Raw genomic sequence first — 25,979 nt, 5'->3', positions numbered from 1 at the left:
TTTTTTAACAAACCTGGTGGTCAGTACTGACAAAGCCGTTATTGTGGGTGATTTTAACATTCATATGGAGAAGGATAATGATCCTTTAAAAACAGCGTTTGCAGCTATTCTTGACTCTGTAGGTGTATGTCAGAATGTAGTCGGGCCTACTCATGTCTGTAACCATACCCTTGATTTGATCATTAGTCATGGCATCCTGGTAGAACATGTGTCTATTATGCCACAGAGTCCTCTGCTCTCAGATCATTACTTGTTAACATTTGAAATCCAGTATAGCCTCCTGTTGACCACCACTCCAAAGTATAGAATCAGACGTTCTATTAAGGCACTAACTACAACAACATTTATGAAACAACTTCCACAGTCCTTTAGCCTTACATCTGAAGCATCGTGTGTAAATGAACTTGAACAGGCAACTTCAAACATGGAAAAATCCCTTCGCAGCACTCTAGATCTTGTGGCTCCACTTAGGAGTATAAAGCATAGCAATAACAAACCTGCCCCCTGGTACTCTGATAATACACGTGAACTCAAACAGGCATCACGCAAGCTAGAGCGAAAATGGCGCTCAACTAAACTGGAAGTTTTCAAATCTGCCTGGAAAGAGAGCCTCTCTAAATACAGACAAGCACTAGTAACTGCTCGGTCTGTGTATCTCTCCAGATTAATAGACATGAACAAAACCAATCCTAAATTCCTATTTGAATCCGTGGCTAGGATAACACAGAATTCCTCATTAAACTTGCAAATCCCACAAGCTCTTAAGAGTGATGACTTTCTTACATTTTTTAATGGTAAGATAACTACAATTAGACAGACTATACAGTGCACACCTTTACCTACTTACGGCTGCCTGCCTCCTGCTAGTCTTATGCCTACCAATAATGAGACCTTTGAATCATTCATTCCTATTACACACTCAGAACTTTTGAGCTTAATTTTCTCCTGTAAATCCTCTACTAGCCTTGTAGACCCAATTCCTACAAAATTCTTCAAGGAAATTGCACCACAGATTGGCACTACCGTGTTAAATGTGTTAAACTCTTCTCTTAGGCTTGGATATGTTCCAAAACCTTTTAAAATGGCTGTTATCAGACCCGTCCTAAAGAAACCAAATCTTGAACCCAGTGTTTTAGGAAACTATAGACCTATCTCAAATCTTCCTTTCATTTCAAAGATCATGGAAAAGGTTGTAGTTCGTCAGTTGTCCTCTTTCCTACAAAAAACTAATGCCAATGAATTATATCAGTCTGGCTTTAGACCAAACCATAGCACAGAAACTGCTCTAGTCAAAGTAATGAATGATCTACTTGTGGCTTCTGACCGTGGCTGTGTATCTCTGTTGGTATTGCTAGATTTAACTGCAGCGTTCGATACTGTGGACCATAATATCCTCTTGGACCGGTTAGAAGGTGTAGTTGGCATTACAGGGACAGCGCTCTCTTGGTTCCGCTCATATTTGTCTGATCGCTATCAGTATGCCCATGTGAACAATGAATCATCCAAGGCCACTAAAGTTGAATATGGTGTCCCACAGGGATCAGTCCTGGGCCCGCTACTGTTTACCCTATACATGCTACCTCTTGGTAACATTATTAGAAATCATGGTATTGGGTTTCATTGTTATGCAGATGATACACAGTTGTACATATCTGTTAACCCTGATGATATATCACTGCTATCTCGGTTAGAAGACTGTCTATTAGATATCCAGTGCTGGATGGCAAAAAATTTCCTTATGTTAAACACAGAAAAAACAGAAGTTCTGGTAATTGGTCCCAAGGCTGCTAGAAATAAGTTCCACCACCTCAACGTTGGTAACCTTCCTACACAACCTAACATGGTAGTTAGAAATCTTGGCGTTCTTGTCGATTCAGATCTATGCTTTGATGCTCACATAAGAAGTATTACTAGAACTGCATTTTATCATCTACGGAACATAGCCAAGCTTCGTAAGATGCTCTCACTTAATGATGCAGAAAAACTAATACATGCCTTCGTAAGTTCCAGACTGGATTACTGTAATGCCCTCCTATCGGGTTGCCCGTCTGGATCCTTGCATAAACTTCAGATGGTACAGAATGCTGCAGCCAGAGTTCTAACAAACACTAAAAAATTTGATCATATTACACCGGTCTTATCCTCTCTTCATTGGCTGCCAGTTAAGTCTCGAATTGACTATAAAATACTGCTATTAACTTATAAAGCACTAAATGGCCTTGCACCAGAATACCTTAGTGAACTGCTGACCACATACAACCCTCCACGCTTGCTTCGCTCTCAAGCCATGGGATATCTGTTAGTGCCTAGGGTAGAAAGAGCTACGGCAGGCTGCAGAGCTTTCTCCTACAAAGCTCCTCTGCTGTGGAATGGTCTTCCACCGGATGTGCGGGTTTCAGGTTCACTCTCAATATTCAAGTCCAGACTAAAAACACACCTGTTTAGTTTAGCGTATAGGGACACTAGTTCTAGCCCTAGCTAACTCTTCACTCCCAGGCAGACCTGTAGTGTGAGGTGTAGAGCTGGGTGGGGATCGGTGCCATTGGCTTTGGATGAACTGGATTGTCAGTGCTGTCACTCTAGCTTTGCAATCTCTTGTGGAACTGGAGTGCTGACATTTCAGGGACTCCCCATGCCGGCATTCCCACTTGCCTCTCCCTCCTACTGATGCTGCCATAGCCATATCTGCCGGAGCTTGCAGATTGCACTTCATATTGTACTCACCTAGCTTTTAGCACTGCCAATAGCCTCCTCTACTATGCCTAATTGTACATTTTATTTCCCCTACTCCTCCTGGGGGTGATGCCTGGAGACCTCAATCTATCAAGATATCCAGCACACCCGACCACCACCAGTGACGTCCCTGCATCCAGCTCGCCGTTCTGATCTTCCATGTATGACCCGCTGCCTTACCTCTGGTTGCCTGGCAATTGGAAGAAGACTCGGCTTCGGCATTGGCTTATCTTCCTTGCTCTCCTCTCTCTATTTGACTATCCCTGCCGGCCCCTGGAGGATGGGCTTCCCCTTTGAGTCTGGTCCCTCTCAAGGTTTCTTCCTTCTAGGGAGTTTTTCCTTGCCACTGTCGCCTATGGCTTACTCACTGGGGGCTTTGGGTGAGGATACTGTAAAGCGCTTTGAGACAATGTAATGTTGTGATAATGCGCTATATAAAAATAAATTTGTTGTTGTTGTTGTAGCTGCCGCTTAGTGTACACAACCTTGACACACTTGTTGACTGTCTTAGTTTTCAAAAGGAACCCCCTTTTATCCCTTAAGATTTGCTGCGTAGACGTCCTGATCTCTCGGGGGGTCACGTGGGTTACTCACAAAATCGTGAACTAACTCTGTGAGGGATGCGATGTTGAATCGAATTGGTGTTGTGCAGCATTATTCCCTTAACTTTTCAACAGCCTTGTTGATTTCGACATTGCACCACGTGCCGATCAGAGCTCTCTGCTCATCTGAATGATTGCAGACCCCCTGCGTCTCAGTTTCACAGCATGTTCTGCAAAGTGTGAACATGAGTTTACCACCAGACCTGTAAGGCAGAACCGGTAGGTAAAGACCTCTCGGTGGGTAAACCTTGGCTTTGATCAACCCAAAATAGTTTTCCACACTATCAAAATCGCGGTAAATAACTACGGGGTGGCCTACCGGGTACTCCTTAAACTTGTTGACAGAGGGATAAAGGCTCGTGAAGTCATAGTAATCTATACGTTCATCGCCCTCTGCTTTGTAGTACAATTGCAAGGCGTTAGTTCTGCCGCCTAACAGAGCGTCCCAAGGATCGATGCACTCTGGAAAGTCATATTCCCTCAAGAATGCCTGTACATTAGCGTTTTCAGCCTTCAGTTTAACCCACTGGTGTTCCCAAATAGTATGTACATTGAGATTGTACGTGTGTTTAAGGGCAAATATCTTATCCTGAAACTGCTGATGCATGTCCCCAAAACGCAGTTTTGTTACGGGATTCAGTGTGTTAGAATCAAAGCATTCTGGGCACCCGTGAAAAAAACACCCCGCAAATTCGTACGCCGTACGAGCCCCGTCGATTTCGGCATAGCCGTCGAGGTAGTAGGGACCCATTTTCACCTCCCCTCTACAGAGCGCGTGCTGAATCTCTAGTTTTTCGCTATGTGCTATGTATTCCAGCCACTGAATAGATGGCGTGGAGTATGCCTTTTGTCGCTTGATGTAATTATCTGGAGTGGTTAGCGCGACTGTATTTTCAGGCAAAAAACTCATGCAAAACTGCTTCATGCACACAGAGGCTATGGTGACACATTGAAAAGGCTCTAGATTACAGCTGTTTATAATCTCACCCCTGAACCTGAGACAGCCCTCTCTCAAGATGACAACATCATTTTTACAGTACTCTGCCATTTCTTTTCTAAAGTCAAACACCTCGCCCGCAACAGTACCGTACCACTCCATAAACTCTCTCTTGTCCTTCTCCATCATGGTTTGCACACCGTATGCCTCTGTTGACGGGTAAGGTCCGACATAATTTTGATTTTCTACGGTGTTCCAAGAATGTGGGAAATAGCCTTTCTTTTCGCTCTCAAAACCCAAAGCGGCGGGGAATGCGCTCAGCTTCATGGGCAGAAAGCAAAGTGAGTCAATGTATCTTTGGCTAAAGTCCTTGTCTGTCACACAGAGAAGTTTGCTGCCCTGTGTGATAATGTGTGGGGTGACGCCATTCTCAACTAAATATTTCATAAGCAGGTAACTGTCATAGCCTTAAGAGTTGTGCGCTATGAATGTGTACCCCTTGTATTTACGGTTGCGGTACTTTTTGAAAAATTCCGCCACACAACCATCCCCCTTAGCGGCCCAACAATTGCCCGCAAAGTCAATGCAGCAGATGTAATTAGCAATGTGCGTTCCCTCATCTTGTCTGCATTCAAAGTCATAAAATATATAGTGATCTGTCAAGTCCTCAGTCTTTACTGGCTCGATAAAACACTCATGCGCACCGTCAGGTGTCAAGTCCTCTTTACAAAAAGCGCATCTGGTATTTGGTTTATTTATGAGCCTTTAGATTATTTTTAGTGATGGTGTACCGTCGGCTACACTTGTCACAATACTTGACAGTGTCGCACAAGCTGCGTACACCATCTCCGCCTGGTTGCTGTTTTGACATTTTGTGCTGCTCAAAGCAAAACCGAGATCGACAGAACGACCCGCAGTCCTCACAATGTATGTACTGTCTGCGGTGCTTATGGCACTCGGGGCTGAGACACACGTTGCAGTAATACTCACATTTGTGATCTGTTTTAACACTGTACGAGGTGTAACAATAATCACAGACGTACGAAGCCCCAAAAAATGCTCGCAAGCTTTTTATACCGAAATAATGTTGATCTTGAAGGTACAGGAAGATTGTTTTATCATGAGGTTCGGGGTTTGTCTGAAATTTCTTAAAAATGTCAGACTTGTCACAGCGGTACCACACAACAATTTTGACCCCAAGCATTCGCTCAAACTCTGCTATGTTTGAGAATGACACCATGTCGGCCACAGTTAGACCGACTGATTCCTGCAAACGTTTATCTTCTATCTCTGCAATCTCATGGGCCATGTCAGGGTTTAAGAGGCGGACTACACTGTAAGCAAAGCACAGATTATTGCCAGAGTTTTCAGAAACAATAAGACACCTGAGCTTCTTTTGCAAAATGTCAGAAGTTTTGTTAATTTCTGTCGTTTGGCTGCACCACCATTTCTATTATGAATAATCTGCACGACCAGCTCCAGCGTTTCATCGCTAAAAACCTCCGTATTACTCTGAGAAAGGTTGTCTACCATCGATAGCAGATCATTTAGATTGATCTCGCCTCGAACATGTATAGCTGTGTTATTAGTTACTCTGCAGTTCCACCTGTATGACATCCCCCGGACCCGCTAAAGCGTTAACTCTGGCCACCAAATTTTGGAATGTCTGTATAACAGACCTGTAGACATCTACTATGTCATCATTCTCAGTCCCCTCAAAATGAAAGCGCTGCCTTGTTTCAGTGTTGTTAAACTGTGACCTGCGTATTACATTAACATCACCATCAGCGGCCCCCCCACCATGTTGTTGTACATTATCAATGTCCATAATTTCTGGATCCACCTCCGCCACGCTATCATCATCATTTAAATCATTTAAGAAGTTTCGTAAAATGGGATTAAATTCACCCGGATGCTCACCATTCAGTTCTGCAATCATCTGAAGCAGTTCAGAGTACATGGCCGATCCGTCATCAGCATCAAGCATTTGCACATCGGTGTCCAGTCCGCTGTCAGCTGCGTGGTCGTCAGCCATTTCCACATTGCACATGTGCATTCGGTAACGACCCGTCTACATTACCTTACTACCATATTAACATAGTCCATAGCATCAACCGCTTCATCAGCACCATTCTTATTTAAATCATTTATTAAGGCAAGCATGTAGGGGTTAATTTCAGCCGGTGGTTCATCATTCAGGTCATCAATCAGCCAACGCAGCGGCGTTTCACCATCGTCGTCATCATTTATATGCATCCTTCTAGCCCCGTCAAAACTCCACTGCCTCGACTTTTCTGACATATCCATGCTTATTCTTTAGATCTGGTCAGGCGAATCCGCCAAAAAAAATCACACATTTGATCCTGAAAAAGGAAAAAAGCTACCTTGAGACCGGCCACTGCCAAGGTGTTAGTTGGTCAATATCCCAATCTTGTGTCCTCTGCAGGGGGGGCCTGCAGGACGGGGCTGTGGTCGCTGGATCGCCGCTTGCAGGGCACCCTTGGGCGGGTGTCACGTCCCCTGTAGTAAAAGTCCCCAGCCGCATAGATTCCAGCTGGCCTTCCGGCTTGCTTTGTATGCCGTCGGTTGAGGTTGCTGCCGTTGCTAGGTCCGCTTCAATTTTTTCAGCCACAGCAATCAACAATTCATCATCGGCAGTGCCTTGGGGGACGAAAAGGATAAAATCAGTCTTTTAGCATTTCATACAGAAAAATCCACGATGCGGGTATGCAATATTGTTCCACGTACCGCCAAAACTATCCGTTTTTCTACATATGTGCTTGTGTATCATGGACAGTAAGAGGGGGCAGGCAAGGAGAGAATTTCTCTCTTTGGTGATCAATAGAGTGCTATTATTATAACGTCTAAAACGTATGATGGTCTGTCGATAAATCAATAACAATATGAATGAATTTCTTATGTTCTAAGACATACAGTACCGTCTGAAAGTCTTAGGCAGTCCAAAGAAATGTTTAAAGCTGTTTATCTGGGTAGCAAGTGTACTTTGACTTAGAATAAATGACACAATTTAACATTAAAACATGTGCAAATTAAGAGTAACACAATAAAAACTAGTAATAACTTCTTCTGTTTTCTAAAGCGTTACTGATATCTAGTTGGATGGCTAGATGAACACCGCTTCAGTTCCCAAACTTCTCCCCAGGGGCACCTCAGCCGTTCCATGATTTTGTTAAATTTCACCAACAGCTCAATTAAATAATTAATTATACTGGTTTAAAAAGTCAGTGACAGATTGACTAGCTGTACTGTATGAGGTGTGCTAGTGACCAAGTCAAAAAATACATGGCTGCACTGGATGGTCGCTACAAATACTAGGATGATTTTAGCAGAGGTTCTGAAATGGCTAAGCTGACAGACTTTGACAGGCATAATGTAGCTGAAGTTCAGCCTGTAGCTGAAGACCCTGCCCCATTGCAGAAGTTCAAGGGAATTCTGCTTTTCCTTCTCCATCACTTCCTGGATGGCCTCTTTCGAAGACCTCTTCATGCACACCCTAGCCAGATGCACTGAGAGGCTTGGCTGTGTCTTCTTGCACACGGGGCAGAGCAGGAAATGCCTGCTGGAAGCACTGGGGATAAAAATTAAATTAAAAAAAGTCATAAATAAAGATTAGATTTGATTCATTACTTTTAGTTGAATAAAGAAACAGTCCAGTCATCATCAACACTGTTCGTTTCACAGTGGTTTGGATAAATAACATTTGCATATCCTGATGGCTCCTAGACTGAGTAAAGTACATAATCACAGCTATTGAAACATGTTAACTAATTACTTACATTTATATTAAAATAAAATTTAATTAATTAAATTAAACGTAAGCTGCTTCAAAATATTATTTTAGGTTTGTAATGTACATAATCATAGCTATTGAAACATGTTGACTAATTACTTACATTTATATTAAAATAAAATTTAATTAATTAAATTAAACTTAAGTTGCTTCAAAATATTGTTTTAGTTTTGTAATGGATGCAATTTAAGTTTTAACAATAGCAGTCAGTGGTCAGAGACTTTTGCACAGTGTCAGTAAAGTAGAACAAGTTTATCCACAATTTCTACAGATTCAAATGAAATGAACAGTCCATTATTGGAATGGCTGAGGTCCTTCACGATCTTCTTGGCCTTGGTCCAGCACCGCCTGCTGTAGATTGAGTGCAGGTCAGGGAGCTCGGTGCAGATGGTGCGCTCAGCTGATCGCACAACCCTCTGTAGAGCTCGTCTGTCCTGCATGGTGCTGTTCCCGAACCAGGTTTCCTCCCAGAGTACGTGCAGATCAGTTGCATTGGGGAGTCCATACTGTGATGCTGAGTGAGTGTAGTAGGAGTTTGAGAGATGAAACTCCTGATGATTTACTCCCTCGGCTAACTAACCAGAACAGGATCATACCAATACCAAAATTATAAGTTTATAAATGTTTTTCACTACCCTGATTCATTCAGTTATTTCTGTTTGTTAATTCCACCCCCAAGCAAATACATAAACAAACAAACAAACAAATATTGAGGGGGGATGTGTCAGAGGTGATAGAATCAGTGGATGAATCTAAAAAAAAAAGTCATGATTTTTTTCTCTCCAAAACATAATGCACAAAACCCTCAAGTTAGGTAAGACATTGACATGTTATGACAGTAGCATGATGCAGAGGAACAAACAGAAGGAAAAATCAAACTAAACCTGAGTCAACTAGGACTAATTACACTAAATTAAGTGGAACACACAAAATACCTAAAACCACTTAATAAACAAACAACAAATATTGCATTAGATAAACTATACTGATGCCTGAGAGAAGTTGTTGTGCAAGCTGCAGCAAGTACGTAGGGCACAGGTGCAGAGACACTACATCTGCAAACTAATTTAAAAGTATACAGTACACACAATGATTCCTGAAAAATCAAAATACCGTGGAATACTAATGAAATACTTATCAGGATGATGATGATGATGATAGAAATAATAAAGAATTAGTTTAAGGTATTATGCAATTGACATGTACAATTAAAAAAGAAATTGCACCAGACATTTCCTGTGGCAAAGAAGGGTTGCTTTGTGGCATGTCGCTGACAGGATGTCATGGGCAGGAGGGTAGGCAGGCAGGGCAGCACAGGCAGAAGGGCTGGCGGGCAGCCAGAACTGTTTTGCCACTGCAGTTTGTTTTACAGTTTCATCTGCATTTGTTTCCCCAAGGTATAACAGCAGCTAATTTATGAACATGCTGCTTTTCAGAAAAGAAGTTTAATTTCCAGGAGCATGACCAGTGCACACATTTAGTGTTGACGGTTCTTTGTAAAATGGATGTCCTGTACTTTTATTGATCTGTCCGTCCGTCCATCCATCCATCCATCCATCCATTTTCTAACTACTTCTGATGAAGTTCCGGGTTCTGAGGTATCCTGAAGCCCAGGCAATATGGGACACACACACACACATAGGGTATACCTATCTTTATGGGGCGAGCTCATTCACATCTATGGGATAAATGCTAACACTAACTATGACAAGCTTAACCCCCACCCTGCCATAACCATAAGTAACCAAGCAAAATACAAGAGATTTTGCATTTCTAGTTTTTCCATAGCAGTCACAGATTTTTATAAAATTGAGTTTTCCCTTATGGGGACCAGGAAACCAGTCCCCATAAGGGAAAAAAACGGCTATTTATCACGTTATGGGGACATTGTGTCCCCATAAGGACAGGTATACCCGCTCGCACACACACACACACACACACACACACATGCACACAGATGGATAGATAAACACAGTTACCGTGGATGTCGATCCTGTATTAATAAGACAGAACTGTCATACTTAATAGGATCATATCCCTAGTTCTACATATGCATAATTATATTTAATACAAATGACACTTTAATGTTAATTTCTACAGCTGAACAGAAGACGCTTCAGAGAGTGGTGAGGATGACAGAGAAAATAATTCTCCAGGCTCTCTCCCATCGGTTCAAGAACTTCACTACTCATGTTGCCACAATAGATCCATTAAGATCGTAAAAGATCCCACGCACCCATAAGCTGTTTGAACTTCTGCCCTCTGGTAAACGTTACCGCAGTATGCATTGCAGAACAACCAGATTTAATAACAGCTTCTACCCCCAAGCCATCAGAATACTAAACGCTAATGAACATAAGTTTATGTGAAGCCCTTCTCTCTCTTACTCTCTGCGCACCTTATTACCACAACTGGTATTAAGTTTACTTTTTATTTATATAGTGCAATAATATAATCAGGAATGGTGCGTGAGTGTGCCCTGCGATGGGCTGGCCCCCCATTCTGGGTTGTTCCGTGCCCCGTGCCCAGTGCTTCCGGGATAGGCTCCGGACCCCCCGCGACCCAGTAGGATAAGCGGTTTGGAAAATGGATGGTGGGATGGATGTATACGTAACTAACAAGGGGACTTTGCGGGTGGTTCAAGAGTATGCCCTAGGTGATACTGCTTCACTGCGTTCAGTTGGCGCTATCTGCAGACATCGTAACACTGTATGGCTCTTGTTCCGAAAAAACATCATCAAAAGAAGGAAAAAAAGAATATTTAAAGAAGACAAAAAAAACATCCAAGGGAAAAAAATTAAAAAAAAAATTATATCCGAAGAAGAAGGAAAAACATGCAAAGGAAAAAAAAAAAAAAACTTTGTCCAAACAAACTTGACACTGTTGATTTAAGGACTTCAAGACACTGTAAACACAGCGGGCAGATACCTGTCCACAGTGCATTTCTGCTGATATCTTTCAGGTAAGAGCAGTGCTGATAAATGTCATCAATGAGGTAACCTTTCAAATATGGCAGTTTAAAAAATCTCCTGATATATCATGAACATTGGCTTATCAATAGTCTAAATTGAAATAATTTCTGACATAGGTTTGTTTGATGTTTAATTTTGAGTATTCCATTGGGCTGTGCAAATTAAGTATTTAATTTATAGGCACTGACAAATACTGATTTAACAAATATGTAACCTTTCTACAAAATGAACACTTGTTTGCTAGTTTGAAAATAACAGAATAAACACTGAATATTTTGTAGTTTAATTTAAAGGCACCAACATTTAAACACGGTGAAATCTTTCTTATCCAGAGTTACAATAAAAGCAAATCTGCTGAGACTGCGACTCTGTTCTCAAAACTGTAAGTTCATCAGAGGTGGAGACTTCCAGTCCACAGGGTACAAATCCAGACCAAGATTTTGTTTCAACCAACCAGTAGTATAAGAAGTCACATTTACAGAGCACTCAACTGGTTGGTTAAAACAAAATCTTGGTCTGGATTTGTACTCTCTGGACCTAAAATCTCCAGCTTTGAAGTTCATATGCAAAATAAGCCCACTATTTCACTAAAGCTTCAGGAAAGTCTGTTCAATATAGTACTGTGTTCAAAACCAAATACACAAAAAGACATTTTGCAAGCAAATCCAAACACAAGTGGACACATACACCGGTTCACACTACGCCATTCCACACTAATGAATTTACAGCACCACTGGGTAGGAATAAGGCTTGATGCGATAAACCACCTATAACATTATATATCACAGACCTGCTCAAAGAGAAGAGGCGGAAAGCATCAAGGGAAAACTTTCAGAGTGAAGGAACCAAACTGGGCAGGGAATATTGCCCCTCCCCCTGCTTCCCGTGGGCCATAGATATGGGGGCTGAACTCATATACCTGATGTCAGTGTCATGCTGAGAAAAGTTCTGTTGGGCTAAAGAGACGGGAATATGGAGGCTCATGGACTCAGTTCTTAATTAGATTGGCCCACTGGAGCGTCCCGAGGTCCCACGTGACACAGGGTATTTATGTCCCGGCCTCACCTTCTTGCGTGACGCAAGAAATAAAAATAGAATAGAAATAGAAATAAAACTTTATGTAGGTAAACTCAAAACGCCTTCACTAGTCACACTGGCTGACTATCTCAAACGATTATAAAGCAGCATTTTGAAAACTGCTTTTTTTAAATAACAGGTACAACACTTACCTTGGCTTCTGGCCAAATGCCTTTCACAGCTTGGCACTCCAACGAAACGAAATTTGTATTTCCCCCTACCTCGTTGTCCCTTCAGTTCTTCTTTTTTCCCTTTGGATGTTTTTCCTTCTTCTTCGGATATTGTTTTTTTTTTGTTAAGTTTTTTCCATTTGGATGATTTTTTTGTCTTCTTTAAATATTCTTTTTTCCTTCTTTTGATGATGTTTTTTCGGAACAAGAGCCAGACAGTGTTACGATGTCTGCAGATAGTGCCAAACAGATAAGGTGCAAAGACAGACGCAAAAATAAAACGAAGCAATTAGAGCCAACCAGTTGCTCAGATGCTGCTGTAGTGATTGAAGAACTTTTGTCGGAAGTTGACATAATGTCTTTTAACATTTGCTTTCATAGCGCTGTTCTACATTAAACATTTTGAAACGAAGCAGCCGAACTCGTGCCAGCGGTACGAAACGCGTCGAAGTTTCCCGACTCGACGCTGGAAAAGGCAGGGGCCGGACTGACTGTAGGGGGCGTGGCCAGAGACAGCCTGGCCACTGTTCCAAATCATGGGTGCATGTTACAAGTCCGGAACATATTTTAACTTAGTACTAACTTAGCATCATATTTGATCTAATTCGACTGAATATTCCAGGTTTCCATCTCTCATGCATCTGGTGTGACGTGTTTTCAGACTCTCAGGCTGGCGCAAAGAAATCTTACGGCAAGTCTATTTTACACTAGTATAAACGTAAAATCAGCGACACCAAAGGCGTTGGAGTAGTTTGCAAAACCTACAGACTATTTAAAAGGTAACACAACTGTTACATAGGTTTTATATCCGTGTGTCTGGGTGTGCAGACTTGTGGCGAATTGAACGTCTGACTCCGGTCAGCTGAGCAAAGTTGGTAACCTTGGTATTGTGTGTAGGAGATTCGGTATAACTATAATTTCGTTCTCCATTTACATGCCGGAAGTGTCTTTAAGTGTTATGTAGTTTTGCCTGAAACGCAAAAATAAAAGAAAGCAATCAGAGCTAACCAGTTGCTGCTGTAGTGATTGAAGAACTTTTGTCAGAAGTTGGATTCGAACCCACGCCTTACTTCGGAGAACAGAATACACCTTACTTCGGAAGGCTGTTTACGTTGAGTCGGGCGAATGAGACCACTCGGCCATGGGGCAGTTTCCAGTTAAGCCCTAAGGAGTAGGTTAAGTCCAGCCTTGGCTTCCAAGCTGACGTTTTTCTACATATGTGCTTGTGTATCATGGACAGTAAGAGGGGGCAGGCAAGGAGAGAATTTCTCTTTGGTGATCAATAGAGTGTTATTATTATAACGTCTAAAACGTATGATGGTCTGTCGATAAATCAATAACAATATGAATGAAGTCAATGTTTATCTAAAAGAAATTCTCTCCTTGCCTGCCCCCTCTTACTGTCCATGATACACAAGCACATATGTAGAAAAACGTCAGCTTGGAAGCCAAGGCTGGACTTAACCTACTCCTTAGGGCTTAATTGGAAACTGCCCCATGGCCGAGTGGTCTCATTCGCCCGACTCAACGTAAACAGCCTTCCGAAGTAAGGTGTATTCTGTTCTCCGAAGTAAGGCGTGGGTTCGAATCCAACTTCCGACAAAAGTTCTTCAATCACTACAGCAGCAACTGGTTAGCTCTAATTGCTTTCTTTTATTTTTGCGTTTCAGGCAAAACTACATAACACTTAAAGACACTTCCGGCATGTAAATGGAGAACGAAATTATAGTTATACCGAATCTCCTACACACAATACCAAGGTTACCAACTTTGCTCAGCTGACCGGAGTCAGACGTTCAATTCGCCACAAGTCTGCACACCCAGACACACGGATATAAAACCTATGTAACAGTTGTGTTACCTTTTAAATAGTCTGTAGGTTTTGCAAACTACTCCAACGCCTTTGGTGTCGCTGATTTTACGTTTATACTAGTGTAAAATAGACTTGCCGTAAGATTTCTTTGCGCCAGCCTGAGAGTCTGAAAACACGTCACACCAGATGCATGAGAGATGGAAACCTGGAATATTCAGTCGAATTAGATCAAATATGATGCTAAGTTAGTACTAAGTTAAAATATGTTCCGGACTTGTAACATGCACCCATGATTTGGAACAGTGGCCAGGCTGTCTCTGGCCACGCCCCCTACAGTCAGTCCGGCCCCTGCCTTTTCCAGCGTCGAGTCGGGAAACTTCGACGCGTTTCGTACCGCTGGCACGAGTTCGGCTGCTTCGTTTCAAAATGTTTAATGTAGAACAGCGCTATGAAAGCAAATGTTAAAAGACATTAGTTCAACTTCCGATAAAGGTTCTTCAATCACTACAGCAGCATCTGAGCAACTGGTTGGCTCTAATTGCTTCGTTTTATTTTTGCGTCTGTCTTTGCACCTTATCTGTTTGGCACTATCTGCAGACATCGTAACACTGTCTGGCTCTTGTTCCGAAAAAACATTATCAAAAGAAGGAAAAAAGAATATTTAAAGAAGACAAAAAAATCATCCAAATGGAAAAAACTTAACAAAAAAAAACAATATCCGAAGAAGAAGGAAAAACATCCAAAGGGAAAAAAGAAGAACTGAAGGGACAACGAGGTAGGGGGAAATACAAATTTCGTTTCGTTGGAGTGCCAAGCTGTGAAAGGCATTTGGCCAGAAGCCAAGGTAAGTGTTGTACCTGTTATTTAAAAAAAGCAGTTTTCAAAATGCTGCTTTATAATCGTTTGAGATAGTCAGCCAGTGTGACTAGTGAAGGCGTTTTGAGTTTACCTACATAAAGTTTTATTTCTATTTCTATTCTATTTTTATTTCTTGCGTCACGCAAGAAGGTGAGGCCGGGACATAAATACCCTGTGTCACGTGGGACCTCGGGACGCTCCAGTGGGCCAATCTAATTAAGAACTGAGTCCATGAGCCTCCATATTCCCGTCTCTTTAGCCCAACAGAACTTTTCTCAGCATGACACTGACATCAGGTATATGAGTTCAGCCCCCATATCTATGGCCCACGGGAAGCAGGGGGAGGGGCAATATTCCCTGCCCAGTTTGGTTCCTTCACTCTGAAAGTTTTCCCTTGATGCTTTCCGCCTCTTCTCTTTGAGCAGGTCTGTGATATATAATGTTATAGGTGGTTTATCGCATCAAGCCTTATTCCTACCCAGTGGTGCTGTAAATTCATTAGTGTGGAATGGCGTAGTGTGAACCGGTGTATGTGTCCACTTGTGTTTGGATTTGCTTGCAAAATGTCTTTTTGTGTATTTGGTTTTGAACACAGTACTATATTGAACAGACTTTCCTGAAGCTTTAGTGAAATAGTGGGCTTATTTTGCATATGAACTTCAAAGCTGGAGATTTTAGGTCCAGAGAGTACAAATCCAGACCAAGATTTTGTTTTAACCAACCAGTTGAGTGCTCTGTAAATGTGACTTCTTATACTACTGGTTGGTTGAAACAAAATCTTGGTCTGGATTTGTACCCTGTGGACTGGAAGTCTCCACCTCTGATGAACTTACAGTTTTGAGAACAGAGTCGCAGTCTCAGCAGATTTGCTTTTATTGTAACTCTGGATAAGAAAGATTTCACCGTGTTTAAATGTTGGTGCCTTTAAATTAAACTACAAAATATTCAGTGTTTATTCTGTTATTTTCAAACTAGCAAACAAGTGTTCATTTTGTAGAAAGGTTACATATTTGTTAAATCAGTATTTGTCAGTGCCTATAAATTAAATACTTAATTTGCACAGCCCAATGGAATACTCAAAATTAAACATCAAACAAACCTATGTCAGAAATTATTTCAATTTAGACTATTGATAAGCCAATGTTCATGATATATCAGGAGATTTTTTAAACTGCCATATTTGAAAGGTTACCTCATTGATGACATTTATCAGCACTGCTCTTACCTGAAAGATATCAGCAGAAATGCACTGTGGACAGGTATCTGCCCGCTGTGTTTACAGTGTCTTGAAGTCCTTAAATCAACAGTGTCAAGTTTGTTTGGACAAAGTTTTTTTTTTTTTTCCTTTGCATGTTTTTCCTTCTTCTTCGGATATAATTTTTTTTTTAATTTTTTTCCCTTGGATGTTTTTTTTGTCTTCTTTAAATATTCTTTTTTTCCTTCTTTTGATGATGTTTTTTCGGAACAAGAGCCATACAGTGTTACGATGTCTGCAGATAGCGCCAACTGAACGCAGTGAAGCAGTATCACCTAGGGCATACTCTTGAACCACCCGCAAAGTCCCCTTGTTAGTTACGTATACATCCATCCCACCATCCATTTTCCAAACCGCTTATCCTACTGGGTCGCGGGGGGTCCGGAGCCTATCCCGGAAGCACTGGGCACGGGGCACGGAACAACCCAGAATGGGGGGCCAGCCCATCGCAGGGCACACTCACGCACCATTCCTGATTATATTATTGCACTATATAAATAAAAAGTAAACTTAATACCAGTTGTGGTAATAAGGTGCGCAGAGAGTAAGAGAGAGAAGGGCTTCACATAAACTTATGTTCATTAGCGTTTAGTATTCTGATGGCTTGGGGGTAGAAGCTGTTATTAAATCTGGTTGTTCTGCAATGCATACTGCGGTAACGTTTACCAGAGGGCAGAAGTTCAAACAGCTTATGGGTGCGTGGGATCTTTTACGATCTTAATGGATCTATTGTGGCAACATGAGTAGTGAAGTTCTTGAACCGATGGGAGAGAGCCTGGAGAATTATTTTCTCTGTCATCCTCACCACTCTCTGAAGCGTCTTCTGTTCAGCTGTAGAAATTAACATTAAAGTGTCATTTGTATTAAATATAATTATGCATATGTAGAACTAGGGATATGATCCTATTAAGTATGACAGTTCTGTCTTATTAATACAGGATCGACATCCACGGTAACTGTGTTTATCTATCCATCTGTGTGCATGTGTGTGTGTGTGTGTGTGTGTGTGTGCGAGCGGGTATACCTGTCCTTATGGGGACACAATGTCCCCATAACGTGATAAATAGCCGTTTTTTTTCCCTTATGGGGACTGGTTTCCTGGTCCCCATAAGGGAAAACTCAATTTTATAAAAATCTGTGACTGCTATGGAAAAACTAGAAATGCAAAATCTCTTGTATTTTGCTTGGTTACTTATGGTTATGGCAGGGTGGGGGTTAAGCTTGTCATAGTTAGTGTTAGCATTTATCCCATAGATGTGAATGAGCTCGCCCCATAAAGATAGGTATACCCTATGTGTGTGTGTGTGTCCCATATTGCCTGGGCTTCAGGATACCTCAGAACCCGGAACTTCATCAGAAGTAGTTAGAAAATGGATGGATGGATGGATGGATGGACGGACGGACAGATCAATAAAAGTACAGGACATCCATTTTACAAAGAACCGTCAACACTAAATGTGTGCACTGGTCATGCTCCTGGAAATTAAACTTCTTTTCTGAAAAGCAGCATGTTCATAAATTAGCTGCTGTTATACCTTGGGGAAACAAATGCAGATGAAACTGTAAAACAAACTGCAGTGGCAAAACAGTTCTGGCTGCCCGCCAGCCCTTCTGCCTGTGCTGCCCTGCCTGCCTACCCTCCTGCCCATGACATCCTGTCAGCGACATGCCACAAAGCAACCCTTCTTTGCCACAGGAAATGTCTGGTGCAATTTCTTTTTTAATTGTACATGTCAATTGCATAATACCTTAAACTAATTCTTTATTATTTCTATCATCATCATCATCATCATCATCATCATCATCCTGATAAGTATTTCATTAGTATTCCACGGTATTTTGATTTTTCAGGAATCATTGTGTGTACTGTATACTTTTAAATTAGTTTGCACTATATGTAGTGTCTCTGCACCTGTGCCTTACGTACTTGCTGCAGCTTGCACAACAACTTCTCTCAGGCATCAGTATAGTTTATCTAATGCAATATTTGTTGTTTGTTTATTAAGTGGTTTTAGGTATTTTGTGTGTTCCACTTAATTTAGTGTAATTAGTCCTAATTGACTCAGGTTTAGTTTGATATTTCCTTCTGTTTGTTCCTCTGCATCATGCTACTGTCATAATATGTCAATGTCTTACCTAACTTTTGTGCATTATGTTTTGGAGAGAAAAAAATCATGACTTTTTTTTTTAGATTCATCCACTGATTCTATCACCTCTGACACATCCCCCCTCAATATTTGTTTGTTTGTTTGTTTATGTATTTGCTTGGGGGGTGGAATTAACAAACAGAAATAACTGAATGAATCAGGGTAGTGAAAAACATTTATAAACTTATAATTTTGGTATTGGTATGATCCTGTTCTGGTTAGTTAGCCGAGGGAGTAAATCATCAGGAGTTTCATCTCTCAAACTCCTACTACACTCACTCAGCATCACAGTATGGACTCCCCAATGCAACTGATCTGCACGTACTCTGGGAGGAAACCTGGTTCGGGAACAGCACCATGCAGGACAGACGAGCTCTACAGAGGGTTGTGCGATCAGCTGAGCGCACCATCTGCACCGAGCTCCCTGACCTGCACTCAATCTACAGCAGGCGGTGCTGGACCAAGGCCAAGAAGATCGTGAAGGACCTCAGCCATCCCAATAATGGACTGTTCATTTCATTAGAATCTGTAGAAATTGTGGATAAACTTGTTCTACTTTACTGACACTGTGCAAAAGTCTCTGACCACTGACTGCTATTGTTAAAACTTAAATTGCATCCATTACAAAACTAAAACAATATTTTGAAGCAACTTAAGTTTAATTTAATTAATTAAATTTAATTTTAATATAAATGTAAGTAATTAGTCAACATGTTTCAATAGCTATGATTATGTACATTACAAACCTAAAATAATATTTTGAAGCAGCTTAAGTTTAATTTAATTAATTAAATTTTATTTTAATATAAATGTAAGTAATTAGTTAACATGTTTCAATAGCTGTGATTATGTACTTTACTCAGTCTAGGAGCCATCAGGATATGCAAATGTTATTTATCCAAACCACTGTGAAACGAACAGTGTTGATGATGACTGGACTGTTTCTTTATTCAACTAAAAGTAATGAATCAAATCTAATCTTTATTTATGACTTTTTTAAATTTTATTTTATCCCCAGTGCTTCGAGCAGGCATTTCCTGCTCTGCCCCGTGTGCAAGAAGACACAGCCAAGCCTCTCAGTGCATCTGGCTAGGGTGTGCATGAAGAGGTCTTCGAAAGAGGCCATCCAGGAAGTGATGGAGAAGGAAAAGCAGAATTCCCTTGAACTTCTGCAGTGGGGCAGGGTCTTCAGCTACAGGCTGAACTTCAGCTACATTATGCCTGTCAAAGTGTGTCAGCTTAGCCATTTCAGAACCTCTGCTAAAATCATCCTAGTATTTGTAACGACCATCCAGTGCAGCCATGTATTTTTTGACTTGGCCACTAGCACACCTCATACAGTACAGCTAGTCAATCTGTCACTGACTTTTTAAACCAGTATAATTAATTATTTAATTGAGCTGTTGGTGAAATTTAACAAAATCATGGAACGGCTGAGGTGCCCCTGGGGAGAAGTTTGGGAACTGAAGCGGTGTTCATCTAGCCATCCAACTAGATATCAGTAACGCTTTAGAAAACAGAAGAAGTTATTACTAGTTTTTATTGTGTTACTCTTAATTTGCACATGTTCTAATGTTAAATTGTGTCATTTATTCTAAGTCAAAGTACACTTGCTACCCAGATAAACAGCTTTAAACATTTCTTTGGACTGCCTAAGACTTTCACACAGTACTGTATGTCTTAGAACATAAGAAATTTACAAATTAGAGGAGGCCTTTCGGCCCATCAAACTCATTTGGGAAGAACTTAACTAATAGCTCAGAGTTGTTAAAATCTTATCTAGCTCTGATTTAATCATCTCTCTCAATATAATATTGGGATAATTTATTCTCTTCAGAGGCCTCCATAGAATAGTGCATCCATCCCCTCACTTATGTTCAGACAGTCAGAATAACAACAGCATCATCAATTTCACAGCTAGATTTAAAAATTGCTTTAACATAGAGTGATTACAGAAAAAAAGGTAAACAAATATTAACAAGATTATTAAAACGTAATAGACATATTCGTCATTCAGACATATTGCGCTTTTTTAAGAGCAGAAGGGATACATTAAATCACGATTATATTTTGTCCATAATATATATATATATATATATATATATATATATATATATTTACATATATATATATATGGTGGTGCAGTGGTTAACACTGTTGCCTCACACCTCTGGGACCCAGGTTCGAGTCTCTGCCTGGATTACATGTGTGTGGAGTTTGCATGTTCTCCCCGTGTCCTCGTGGGGTTTCCTCCGGGTACTCCGGTGTACCCCCACAATCAAAAACATGCTGAGGCTAATTGGAGTTACTAAATTGCCCATAGGTGTGCATGTGAGAGTGAATGGTATGTGAGTGTGACCTGCGATGGGCTGGCCCCCCATCCTAGGTTGTTCCCTGCCTCGTGCCCATTGGGAACTGGGATAGGCTCAGGAACCCCAGCGCCCCAGTAGGATAAGCAGTTTGGAAAATGGATGGATGGATGGATATATATATATATATTTATAATTTTACATCATTATAAATGAGAACTATAAGTGATTGCTAATTACTGTTAACTAATGTCCTGTAATCAGTGGAGGCACACGGACACTTTGGCCAGTTATCCTATTTCTTCAGCGCCAGCCCAACACCCAGCACCACAGACAGTGACCTGTGTTACTGTGACATCTGGTTCCTTCATTGGCTCTATTTATTTTTCTAGAAATAACTAATTGGCTCTTCCAGACTATATGAAGAGAATATTTTATTTTTATTTAGACTAAGAAAAGCTCTGCATGTGATCTCCCCTTTACTGCTCAAGGAGGGCACACGCACATCAACAAATATCAATGCAACAATTACAGATGAACAATTTCTCACAGCTTCAGAAGAAGTCAGAGTTCTGTGTAATTCAGAAATTGTCTAAGACCTCTGCTAGAACATTTTCTGCACTTCAAAATAAATGACACCTGGGTCCATTAAAAGAAGGTGATGCTGCCTGAACCACCAGCCAAGGCTGGGAGGAAAGGGAGGAACACTAGTAAAATGAAGGAAGAAAAGCAGCCCACCCTATCTCATGGTCACGGATACAAAAGTCAGGGAGTGTTATGAAGAAGACACCACACTTAAGACCATGGTTTTATGCAGTGAATTACACCAGAGAGAACTTTTGCATTTTAACTGTGTTACGTAACATTCCTCAGCCTTCATTTTTTTCCACAGAATGCAGGACATAATTTACGGTGCCAAACAAAACAGCGGAACTGCATTGTAGCCAATTATTTGTTTCAGTAGTTTTAAGATAAATAGAACATAAAATGGTTGTTTTACTTAGGTAAAAATCCAGTTGAAACAGACTTTATTTTAAAAAAGTTACATTGGCTTTAAGTGATGGCACATGTCGCTTGTGTTAATACTGCTTTGATTTTGAGGATGAAGTCTGAAGTGTAGGTGACATGCAGAAGCATGCAATTTGACGTTTGGGGACTGTAGTTTTTAATGGGACAATTTGAATAAGGAATACTGGTGATATGCTTTTTAAGGGGACAGCACACGAAAATTATAATACAGAGTATTAAAAGAACCGCTCTTTAAAGGAACTGAATTATCTTAGTGTATTTTACATCACAAGCACTCTCGGTCCGTTGGGGAGTCCGTCCCACTGTACTTGGAGAATGCTGCCATGCATTAATCATAAATTTCATTCAGTTGTGCGACAGAAGTTCCCTTCTAATGTTTTCTTCAACATAACAAAGTCCCACGGTAACAAAAGCGCTGAGGCCAGGATCGTTAATTGCAATGTGGGGAATGCAGACCAGCTGGGGTGGGGGATCGTGCTCAGTCACGGTAAAAGGCAAACGGGTAAATTGTGAATACGCTCTTAATCTAACTACAGCTTCTTGAATTGTGGGAGGCGTGTGTAACATAACGTTGTTCCACATACCAATATCACTACGTATCGGTATCGCAAAACAAAGTTTTAAATGTTAAGATTCTGTCATTCTGAAAATCTGAGTATTTAAGACATTATGTTACATAGCGATTTGTGGAGATAAATGCCCTCGGACAGTAGCGTTCATTTCATATCAAGTCTCTTTAAGTCATTGTTTTATGTTATGCAGGATGAATGTGCGAATTTTAATTAATCATCCTTTAAGGGTTATATGCTTACGGTGTTGTATACTATTCTCGGTGAACAAGTTAACTTATAAAAGTCTGTTCCTCTAATTATAGAATAATATATAGAATAATTATACAAGAGCTATAATTATTATGATGTTATTATTTAATTGTGTGGGCCGTGTTGCTTGATTACATTTGACTCTTCGGCACGTGGGACGCTGCCGGTTTGAAAGACGCAGCTTCACTTGTTTTCTGCACCAAGATGACGAGGTACGTTGCTTTTCTGCTCCCATTTTATCGGATAATTTTTCTTATTTAGTGTCTGTCAAATTTGCATGTATATTAAAATATGTTTGGTGAGTAAAGTCAGTATATTGCTTTTAAATAAAGTGATTTTGTTCCGGGGTACAATGTTAATTATATTTAAATTTTATGCGCAAAGTGTAGTTGATATTTCGCTTTTCCGCGTGCGCTTTACTGCGCTTAAGTAAATAATTGCGCTTGCTTGTGAGTAAATTAGTTCATTGCTTTTAAATAAAGTGAATATTGTTGCGGGCTACTGTGTTGGTTATATTTAAATTTTATGTGCAAGTCGGCTAGTTTCCTGTGCCGCAAAGTCTAGATGATATTTCACTTTTGCACGTGCGCTTTCCCGCGCTTTCATGTTGCATTCGGAAGAGGATGCGGGTGGTTGCGCTCGGTGCTGCCTACAGCAATGATATTCCAGCAGACCAGGAGAGGGCAGATGTATTGCAACAAACACAGATAAAAGTAGTGAAGCAAGACCTGAAAAGTTTGTTTGGTGACTAAAATCAGTATATTGCCATTTAGTAAAATTTAAAATTGTTCCAGGCTTCTTTCTTGATTATATGTAAATTGTATGTGAAAGTTAACTAGTTTCCTATGCTATAATGCAGTTGTTCATTGCGAAGGTGTCAGTGCAGAACTGAATTCCATGTGCCAGGAGTGACTGACAGCTCTATTGTATTGCCTGTGTGTTTTTCCTCATTCAGAAACAAACGAATTGCAAAAGCTGTCAGCTGGAGCAACGATCGATACTGGGCAACTTGGGACAAGTGGATGGAAGTGATTGACTGGGAAGATGAGGAAGAGCTGTGCTCCCCAGCAGAATCACCCTCTGACCAGGCTGACCGTTCCATCGTGTCACACACCCGAAAGCCAATTGCCAAGGCAGTTAGCTGGACGGATGATGTGTATTGGGCAGCCTGGGACAAGTGGGATGAGATCATCTGCTGGGGTGAAGAAGAGTGCTCCCCAGCAACTCCACCCATCAACCAGCCTGGGAGGGATAAGGGGTTAGACATGCATGGGTTAGAGGTTTTTCTGTTAAATGAAAGGACAGTCTCCATAAAGCCTGCAGATGACCACCAAGACAGGCTGAAAATAGGAGCCGTAGTGGTCGACCTCTGCCAGTTTGAGCTAGATGGTGTAAATGATAAATTTGAAATTGTCGAAATACAAATTGGAGAGGTCAAATTGGAGGAGACTGCAGAGAGGGGTTTTAATTCAGAATTTGAATTGGAAATTATGGATGTGGAGATAGAGGTTGTAGACAGTGAATTCCAGCTGAATGCTCTTAATTGGGAAATTGCTGGAACTAAAGTGGACAAATTAGTGGAACACCTGAACATAAATAATCTAGAAGCAGGCAGTGTGAAGGTGTCCACATCAAATGGGAATGTGGTATATGTCAATGGTATGTGAGTGTGTTTGGTAATGATGGGTGTGAATGGTGTGTGTAAGTGGTGTGTGTGTGTGTGTGTATGAGAATGGTGATTGAATGGTGTGAGTGAATGGTGTGTGTGAGTGACAGGTGTGTGAATGGTGTGTGTGAGGTAATGGCATGTGTGAGTGGTAATGGCGTGTGTGAGTGAATGGTGTGTGTGAGTATATGGTGTATGTGAATGGTCTATGTGTGTGTGAATGGGGAGTGAATGGTGTGTGAGTGACTGGTGTGTGTCTGGTGTTTATGAATGGTGTGTGTGAGTGAATGCTGTGTGAATGGTGTTTATGAATGGTGTGTGTGTGAGTGAATGCTGTGTGAGTGACTGGTGTGTGAATGGTGTTTATGAATGGTGTGTGAATGAATGGTGAGTTTTTGTGTGTGTGTTTGTGTGTGTGTGTGAATGATCTGTGTGTGTGAGCCTGCCCTGTGATGGGTTGGTGTCCCATCCTGGGTTGTTCCCTGCCTCGTGCCTGTAGCCTCTGGGATCCATCTGACCGCCTGTTCCAAAAGGCAAATTGATCCCCACATCCCTGAACAGGAGAAGCGGTTTTAGAAAATGGATAAATGTTCCCAGAGGTGTGAGGCAACAGTGCTAACCACTGTACCATGCATATGTATAGGATATGTAGAAGAATACCTGTTGCAGTTATCTGATGTGTGTGTTTTTCACTCTCCCTGCCGGCCCCTGGAGGTTTGGGCTTCCCCTTTGAGTCTGGTGCCTCCCAAGGTTTCTTCCTTCTAGGGAGTTTTTCCTTGCCACTGTCGCCTATGGCTTACTCACTGGGGGCTTTGGGTGGGGGTGCTCTAAAGCGCTTTGAGACAATGTAATGTTGTGATATCGTGCTATACTTTGTTGTGTAATTTTCTATTTACTCATGCAAATAAATAATTGTTTGATAACAAAAAGCACTTGTTTCATTCTTTTTACTGCGAGCATATCAGTCACTTCCCTTGTGCTCCTGCATTCAAAAATGAAAGTTTGTCCTGCCCTGCACTTAATTGCCATGGATTCTACAGGAATGCAGACCTCTACTTTGGTGGAATCCTGCTGTTGTTGTAGATGGTCTGCTCAAACGCTTTCACATTGTGTACAAGCAGATTTGTTTCTGTATCTCTGTAGAGAAGCATTCTTTTCTTCTACCTGGCAAATCCACAAATATAATAGCAATCCACCAAGGTGCAAGTGCACCTAGCTCTTAAAGAAAATGTTAGAAAAAATTAGTTTATAGCATGTTTAAAGCATAAACACAGCAGTGACTGAGTACATCCCTTGTGGACCAGGCGCCTGGCTTTGACTATTTTTCTGCCATTAAACTAGCAAAGGTGGCTTGGCCATGACGTAAAATAACTTGTGCCTTTAAATTGTTAAAAAAAAGTCCTGTGTGTTGTAAAGTGAGGTATGAAACAGATACCAGGTCGTTTCAGTAACGGTCAGCGTACGTTTTCTTCATGTGATTTTGTGGTTTCAAATGTTTCATTGGAATCAATAGTATTTGCCAATTCCAGTTGGCAGGTAACTTCAATAATTTGAATAGAATACATAACATTTTAAACTAGATTACAGTTAATTGTTATTTTTCTGTTTAAAAAAGACAATTGCTGTAATTTACATACGACAAAACCTGTAAAAGACATTTTGGAATTCTTTTCTAAATGAAATGAAGGTACTTTGTTACTCCCCTTGGGGAAATTCTATTTTCACCTACCCCATTTTGCCCTACTTGACACATGGGCACAGACGAAGGTGACAGCAAGC

The 25,979-nt window shown here is 41.0% G+C and overlaps 1 protein-coding gene across 1 annotated transcript; it reads left to right on the top strand.

Annotated features, from left to right (window-relative positions):
• The first annotated feature begins 20,690 nt into the window (after nt 1-20,690).
• On the top strand, nt 20,691-25,096 carry LOC125708507 (uncharacterized). The gene is made up of 2 exons (XM_048976076.1): nt 20,691-22,746; nt 23,490-25,096. Exons 1-2 carry the CDS (start codon nt 22,739-22,741, stop codon nt 24,199-24,201), a joined length of 720 nt encoding a protein of 239 aa, XP_048832033.1. The 5' UTR covers nt 20,691-22,738; the 3' UTR covers nt 24,202-25,096.
• The last annotated feature ends 883 nt before the right edge of the window (nt 25,097-25,979 follow it).

Source organism: Brienomyrus brachyistius, chromosome 15 (genome assembly GCF_023856365.1).
Source record: "Brienomyrus brachyistius isolate T26 chromosome 15, BBRACH_0.4, whole genome shotgun sequence".
Classification (NCBI taxonomy): domain Eukaryota; kingdom Metazoa; phylum Chordata; class Actinopteri; order Osteoglossiformes; family Mormyridae; genus Brienomyrus; species Brienomyrus brachyistius.
The sequence above is the reverse complement of the archived record's forward strand: the minus strand, read 5'-3'. Positions and strand labels throughout refer to the sequence as shown.